Genomic DNA, 8,718 nt, shown 5'->3' on the forward strand with positions numbered 1-8,718 from the left:
CGCTGCTGTGAGCTGCTGTGAGCAGATGAAAACTTCAGCATCAACTCTCGTAGAGCTATTTTCTGTCTTGCAAACCCTTTTCCTCTTCCTCTGAGCTCTGCCCATTACGGGTGATCTCTTATCCAAAGGTGCGCTGCTGCCACCTACATGTCACCAGTTATTCACTACATCATTGTCCAAGTTAGATATTCACCGGAGAGCTTCGTCACACTGTCTTCTAGCAACCCCAGGCGAAAAACATAAATGACATCTATAGATGTCAATGGCACTCAATGAGTTAAACAAAAATGTATGTCAATAAAGTAAGATACAATTAAAAGGTACATATAAGTTGTAGTGACATGGATTATCCTATGAAAACTGCATTAATGTCACCTAATTTCCTCTCAGGGAATCAATGGTTTACTGAATCTGATCAGGTTTATTGATTAAGTTTTGATCAACTTAGTTTAAATTAAATTATCCTATCTTCTGTAGCTCGGACATGTTGTTAGAATGTAACATTCTAATAACGTTGCTCTTTTATTTTGTAAACTGAAATGGTTGAACTGAGGTAGCTTACTGACTGTGAATGCCTACCTACGAGGTACGGACAAAAAACTGGAATAAAAAGAACTAAAGGACAACACAAACTGTGTTATTCTTACTTAGCCAGGCACAACAGTTCAAACACTGAGCAGGGAAAGATGATTAAAGCTGATCACATTTTCACAGAGCATCACTGCGCTACACAAAAAACGGACGGAGCTTTACAGGCACAGCAAAGTTAAACGGACACTGGTCACTCTGTATTTAGGAGTCAGTGATGATTTGCATTGTTTTGAGACGGTGTTTGTGGTGGTTTAAGATGAGTTTAATTCAATGAATGCTACCTCTGACTCTGAATGCATTATTTTGTACTTTTATATTTTTACTTGAACTTTATTTTGGAATTTTGACTTACAGAACAATAAACATATATTGCAATGTTAAGGAATTCATGTTTTTTCCATTTTAGATATGTAAATCAACATATATAAATTACTTTTAGTTAATTAATGGGGAAATAATCGATAATTGCATCGAATCAAACTGAAAAAAATGAATCTTTAGATTAATCGATGCATCAAAAAAATAATCGCAAAAATAATAGTTTAATAAAAAAAAAATTGTTTATCCCAGCCCTACTCTGAATCAAAGTCCCCCCTTTTGTCCAACTACAACTGTATGCTCAGAAATTCAGAATACCAGTAATAGTGATAAAAATTTTAAATCATATCATTTTGTAAATAAGAGGAATTAAACAGCATTTATTGATGGATTGTTACCCCATTTTGATATGAAAAATCTCAGGGGGCCCCAAAGACACTCTTTTCTTCTAGAAGTAGTTTTTGATCATGTTTGTTTGACTGTGTTACAAATACAGAGTAAAGCCAGGATTAGTGACAAGTGGCGTCAGCTCAGATATACAGTATTTGTGGTGATTTGAGAAAGTGAAACACAGTTAAGATTGTTTTAATGAGTTTTTTTTTTTTAAAATCAATTACTAAACATTTCAGGCGACCCCATTTAAATTTCAGCCAACCCCACATTCTTTTGACAATGAAAAATAAAAGGAAAACAGTATAGTTTTTTTCCCCAAAAAATAAAGGAATATTTTTCAGTCATCATTTTTCTACAGTCCCATTTTGTAAAATAAATCGTGAGAGAATCGTATCATGAACCCAGTATCCTGAATCGAATCGCATCAGGAGTTGAGTGAATCGTTACATCCCTACTCAGAATAGATTTATTTCTATCGTTTTTATCATTTCCGTTCATCTCCTGCCTGGTGGTGTGGGACCAAGAATGACCGTTGTATTTTAAGTTCATCTTCTAATCGTGACAATTTCATCATCATTATAATGATCATCATTTTTGCTCACAGCTCTCTCTCTCTCTTTATATATATATAAATAAAAATCGTTTTTGCTCGCACAGAAGCATTCTGATTAGGGTTGGGCACCGAAAACCGGTTCCTATTCCAAACGTCCGCTCCGGAACAGTTATGAAAATGTTTGCATTTTGATTCTTTTTTTTGATTCCTAAATGCCTGCACTAGTTTGTTTTCCGTGGCTTACTCTGTTTGTTTACGTGGAGTTTGTATAAGGTGCGTTCAGAACGCAACTGTAAAACTCCACAAAACAATCACCAGGAATAAATATTAGCTCCCTGGTAAAGATAGTAGCTCAAACAACAGGTAAAATGATGAACTTAGTGATATTACAGCTGTACATGCAGTACGGGGACGCATTTACTCCACCTACCGGTCCTAGTGCCTGCCGTCTGGTGAAGCCTGTTCTGTTTATCGAGGTTTGTGTGTGTTTAATAAGTCTGTGTGTGTCCGTGTGACAGTCTGCATGTTTATGCCTCCGTCCATCCACTTTTTTCATTATATCCATGTCTTTTAAGGCTCTTAATAAATAGTGTCGGCTGAAGTCCGGGCCGCCGGCATCTTGGATTATGTTGTCACCAGCGCGTCATTGCCGCAGGTCGTGCAAGCGCAGAACCCAAAATTAACTTAATCTTTCTCAACTAAAACTGTTGATTGATTTGTCACATGACTGTTCCAGGGTTTAACTTTGTTTTATTTAGGTTCACATCTACCTGGTCTTTGTTTTTTACATTGCTGCCAACTTGTTTGTAGTTTTATTTTAGAAAGTTTCAGTTATATAGTTACAGTTGGGGACCTTTGTAATTGAACACCCTAGTTACATTACAGCAACCAAATTAAACTGTGCCAACGAAGTGAATTAATAAAAATAACCTGTGTAAAGGTTTTTTCAAATGAAAAACTTATCTTGTGAAATCTGTGACCTGTTGACCTGCACAACTCAAAGAATCCCTAAATCTGTTCACTCATTTTAGCATTAATACTAACATTACTATTCATCCGTCTCAACTTGTGAAATGCAATATATTTAATTAAATTTTACATGTTCACAGACAAAGCTGGTCCCATTAGACTGATGGTGATGCTGATGGTTGCTCGCACTCGTTTTCGGACCAGAGGAGACTGATCTTTCCAGGCTGTGGACCGATCTTACGCTCTCTCTGTGTTCTACTGACTCTGTCGATACCTTCAAAAACCAACTAAAAACCTTTTAATTTGTTCAAGCTTTTAATTAGCTTCTCTTGGGCTGCTATAATTATATGCTGTCATGGCCTTTTATACTGTGTGTACTGAATTTTTTGTTGCTTTTAATCTGTGTTGTGAAGCACTTTGTGGCTTTTTGTCTGAGAAAGGTGCTATAAAAATAAATGTTACTTACTTACTAGACAGCAATGTATGTATTGTGAATATTATACCTAAAAATCCTGAATGAATAAATCATCAAACTTGATCTGGTTTAAGTATAGTAATCAGAGAGCTGTATATCAACCATAACTTTATGTAACTCATAAGATATAAACTAAACTAGATTCAGCAGCAGTGGTTCATATTAAACAGTAAAAACACTAATGTAGTTATTTTTGCTTTTCATGTGCTTTTTTTTTTAGAAAATAATTTAATTAGTAATAAGGAAATAAATTAATTGTATACTATAACATTAATGGAATGACCAATATGCACAAACTTTTTAATGTGTAAATGTTATTACTTAAGCAGATTTTAGTGATAATGTATTCAATTTTTTTGTGTTTGTAAGGAACCTGTTTACACTAAGTTGGGAATTGTTTTATTTATTTATTGTTTTTATTTGTCATAATTTGCCGCAAGTCAAATTTAAAAGATTGTAGCAACATAGAGCAAATAAATGTATGATTTGTCATCTGATCAGTCAACAAATCGTTTCAATAATCGATGACTAGTCGACGATTGTGGAAAACACAGAATATGGAAAAACATAAAATGCAAATGTATTTAAATGTATAAAATATTTTTAAATATCGTAAATCCAAGTGCAATATCTGTCAGAAAAATGCAATTAGGTTTTTTGTCAAAATCATGCAGCCCTAGTTAGGAAAATATATATATATAACGATATAGGCAATTTTTTCATATCGCCAAAATATAAAACTCAAAATATCTTGAGTCTCGATAAATTGCTGAGAACTAATATATGTTTTAAGTTTGTATTACTTTTTTGATCTGCAATTAATATTTTGTTCAATATTTTCATTTATCTTTTGATATTATCTTTTGTGAACTTTGTTTATATATTCGTTTTCCTCATATATTAAATATTAATTGTGCAATTTGTCTGGTTATTTTATACGTGTTTGTTTGTTAGCCTTTATTTTAAACCGTTTGTGCTGAGTAAAATAAATGAAACACAAAAAAGGTTAGGCTCGGTGGGCACAGCACAGGCCACACGTCCTGAGAGAGTAATAATAACTCAGTAAAGATTACATTATTACACTACAAGGATGGAAACGGGTTAATTAGGTAATTTTAACGTATCTATTATCAACATTAGTATAAATCTCTCCATACCGTGACATCACATGACATCTGAACACCATCACTGACAGCATTCATTTATTCAATAACGCAATAATAACTATTCACACATACACCAAGTTACGCACATTAAATCCCACAAACGTTATTAAGCTAGAAAAATTATGTTTTGACAAATATAATTGAGATAGAAATCTAATTTTCCTTTTCGTCTCCCTGAGCTATCGTTAGCATCGATGCTAGCTGGCTACATGGAGCTCACACACGCACACAGTAGTGTCCTCTTACCTTATAATAAACGTCAAACTGTATATTCTCGGGTAGAGACCGTATGTCCCTCCTGGAGCGGCTGTAGCTGTCCACCACAGCTGAGATAGCGGTGTTGTAGAGGGTCTCTGGGATCCATTCGAGCTCCACCGCAGCCATGTTGTTTTTTCCCACTGCAGCTTCTTCCCAGACTACCGCTACATCCACTACTTTAGCCCGACCAAAGCACGCTCTCCGCGGGCTGCCATTCAACATTTACCTTGAAATTGATCCAGACAACGGAAAACACCGCAGACCTAGGGGTACAGCATCAATTCTAGCTGTGCTTTAGCTTTGTCTGCTAACAGTCAGTCAGTAGGTAACTCAGTAGTTCCTGCCCCGTCCTCATCACGCTCATAGGCGCAGACGCCGTGACGTCATCTTAGCAGAGGCGAGAATACTGATATTATCCACCTAATGCTGCGTTCATACCGGATACGGTTAAGGTTAGGGTTAATCGTTAACCGTTAATCGTTTGTCCTGCGTTAGTGCTGGTTTGTGCCGAAAATAATGATCGTTTGTGCTGCTTTCGTTTTTAAGATATAACAAGTTTATTATAAGGTGATGACGTCACTCAGCTCCCAACAACGTCCAAATTGAACAAACTTTTATTCTTTTATTTGTGATTTGGCTGTACGCTGCATTCACACCGGCGTTTTTTCTCTGGTGGTTTATGTTAATGAGAGGAGAAAAAGGAGCGCAGCTCCTCGCTCAGCATGCAGTGAAGTTGGATGTGTCGCTGGTGGGCGGGGCTTCGCCTTAGACGTCCGTATGAAGCGAATGGGGACATTTTTTGATCTTGCGGACCCTGCGGTACGTTTCGTGCAGCAGATGCGTCCGGTGCTGCAGAAGACGCTTTCAGTGTGAACGCAGCAGTTGCGCCGTTGCTGCTGCACGGGTGCGCGCGACGTCCGCCTCGCTCTCCGGCACATGCACACATGCACTCCTTTTCAAATATTATTTATTTAATATCTTAAAAACTAAAGCAGCAGAGATGCTAATTATTTCAGTGCTAACACAGCACAAACGATTGAAACCATTTTTGTTCAATTTGGACGTCGTGTGTGTAGCCGGGTGACTGGGAGAGAGAGGGCTGATCTTCTCCCTCACTTATCATTTACAGCTCCGCATTTACGGTCCAAAAAGCCGCGTATGCTATTCTCCCCCATACTTAAATCAGTCGCCTTCATCCCAGTTACACACTGTGGGTGGAGCAGCCCTGAAATGTGGGCGTTCCCATTCAAATCTGGCTTTACCGCATTCTCAGGTGTGCGTAAGTCCTTTTCCTCTTACGTTCTTCTAACCCTGGAATAAGTGCAGCGCCCCATAAGGTGAAACATTATATTGTATTAGAAATATGGACTTAGTTACATTTGAAGTTACACGGACTCCTGTGTTGTGCAGCAGCAGCTGTGATCACTCAGCTGCTGCTGTGTGATTAAATAAAACTCTGACAGACACAGACTTCTGTCCATGTTGGTCACAGTGATTCAACTATTTTCATACTATGTCCAACGTAAAGTCACAGTTTGATCCACTACAGAGTGAAACAAGCTGTCATATGCAGATGAGGATGGAACACAAACTGTTCCCACACATATTTTAATGAGGCTCAGCTCAGGTCATTTTAAACTATTTATATTTAAAACTGTGTATTATGGAAGTTAATAGTTCTGTTTCACTGTAAACATCCCTCTGTATTAAAGCAGGACGCTCTGTGGACGCGTTATTTCATCATATCTACATCATCTAACTCTGTCACACTACAGTGATGATGATGATGATGATGATCAAGGAAAGAGATTTGAACTGACTCAGTCACACTGCAATAATCTGATCAATGATCTGATCAAATCAACCTGTTATATTGTTTATCAATGAAGGCGTTTCAAATTAAAAGTGAACTTTAACATTTTCACGGATTTCAATGACATTTAAAAGCGTTGAGAAAACTCCAGGTTCCGTGATTTCTTGACAGCCCAAAAAAAATGACATCACCGCCTCCTTTCCTTCAGCCCGCCTTCATTCACACATACGCGCTTTTTGGCTCCTTACGCACGGTGGGCGTGTCAGTAGCCTGGACCGGAGAATATGCGAAGGAGAGAAGTGCGTAACTGCAGGCTCGCAAAAAAAAGCGCTTAAGTCCAGACGGGAGACTAGAACCCTAAATGTATGAGTGATAACACACATTTTAAAGAATCTCATTTTGTAAATAAGACAATGAAACAATATTTCGTGTCTTCTGAATAGATTTATTTCTATAGTGTTTTATCATTTACACTCATCTCCCCCCAGGTGTGGGACCAACACTGATCCTTGAATTTTCAGTTCATGTTCTAATTAAGATCCTTTTTGTGTCATTTTGTGGTATTTTGTTGTTGTTTGTCTGTTCTTTTTATTATTCAGTATATTTTTCTTTTTTTGTGTGTGTTTTTGTTGTTATTTTTGTGTGTTGTTGGTATAAGTTAAATTTGTGTGTGTTTTTGTTGTCGTTTTGTGAGTTGCTGGTAATATTTAGTGTGATTATCATTTTTAACTAAAACCAACATGATAAAACCTCATATTTTTAATGCTTTCATTTTCTAATATTCTCCTCTCTGTCTCTCTTTAGTACCCCCTGTATTGCCAATGCGTACCCTTAGGGGTACACCTACCCCCATTTGAGAAATACTGGTCTAAAGGAGCAGATTTGGCCTGGGCCTTGAGTTTGACACATGTTTGACACTAAGGTCTATCTTTGGTTATTTTGTCAAACTTTGTTACTTACCTCTGATGTAATCCTGCTAACAGACAAACAAACAAATAGATAAACGCTGATAGAATCCAGAGGTGACAAGTAACAAAGTACAAATACTTTGTTACTGTACTTAAGTAGTTTTTTCTGATATCTGTACTTCACTTGAGTATTTATTTTTACTTTTTACTACTTACTTTTATTAACAAATATCTGTACTTTCTACTCCTTACTTTTTATAAATAGCTCGTTACTATTAAGATCTTTGAAGATGACGTCACATGTAATATGTAGGTAGTTTGAGCTTTTTTCTGTTCAGCAGGTCCCTTAGTTTTATGGTTAACATTTTCAAGTTTAAAAAAACGTTCAACTCTAAGCTGCTCTGGGTTTAGCTGAGTATTTGCACTTATTTTCTTTCTTGACACATTTCAATTACAAATTGTATTTATAATGAGTGCTAAACTCTCCGGGTGTTCAATTGTAACAGATTTTACTTTTTTTACATGTACCAGTTTTCTACAAGTTCTTAAAAAAAATAAAACATATGGAATTTGCTGGTTTAAAAACTCTGTCTTATTACTGAAGGGACATTTGTTTTACTTTTTTACATTTAGTACTGTAGCATGTACTTCATTTACTTTTACACAAGTAAGGGATCAACTTCACAACTTTTTCTTTTACCAGTCATCTTTTATTTAAGTATCTATACTTTTACTTGAGCACTAAAGACTACTTTTGCCACCTCTGGTAAAATTGTCCCTCCTTGGCAGAGGAAACCATGTGGACTGAGTTTGAGTGGACTGATCTGTGGGAACACACAGTTGAGCTGGGTAGCTGATGCAGGGCTCTGAAAGAGACAAGTTTTTGGCTGAGCGGAGAAAGTTTGCAGCGGAAATGGAGGCGCGTGGGACTCCCATGGATGAGAGTGACATTTAACAGGAGGAAGAAGAAGAAACACCACAACGGTCGCAAGTAAGGAGAGGGGAAAAAACATCAAGGAAGAAATAATAAATGGGAGTTAGAGGCAAACAGTGACAAGGATAGAGAGAGGATAGTTAGACAAAAGAAAGAAGAATCTCAATTTAAAGCAATGCTGAAATTACTACCAATGAGTAGTGAGTAGAAATCCCTTTAGGTTGACTAGAGAACTGATGAGATTGAGATGGGGAGGTTTGTGAGAGATGGGAGTTTTTTGATTATCTGTAAAACAAAAGAACAAAGAGATAAAGCAATGAAAATGGATAAGGTACGTAGA

General features: G+C 36.9%; 1 protein-coding gene across 1 annotated transcript in view; it reads right to left on the reverse strand.

Moving 5' to 3' along the window:
* The window catches only part of appbp2 (amyloid beta precursor protein (cytoplasmic tail) binding protein 2), a 31,807-nt gene extending 26,734 nt beyond the window's left edge, over positions 1 to 5,073 (reverse strand). The window contains exon 1 of the mRNA XM_028464373.1: positions 4,712 to 5,073. Within this exon, the coding sequence (XP_028320174.1) occupies positions 4,712 to 4,945 (234 nt within the window). The 5' untranslated portion in view covers positions 4,946 to 5,073. The remainder of the gene's footprint in view (positions 1 to 4,711) is intronic.
* Between the last annotated feature and the right edge of the window lie 3,645 nt (positions 5,074 to 8,718).

Source organism: Gouania willdenowi, chromosome 13 (genome assembly GCF_900634775.1).
Source record: "Gouania willdenowi chromosome 13, fGouWil2.1, whole genome shotgun sequence".
Taxonomy (NCBI): Eukaryota; Metazoa; Chordata; class Actinopteri; order Blenniiformes; family Gobiesocidae; genus Gouania; species Gouania willdenowi.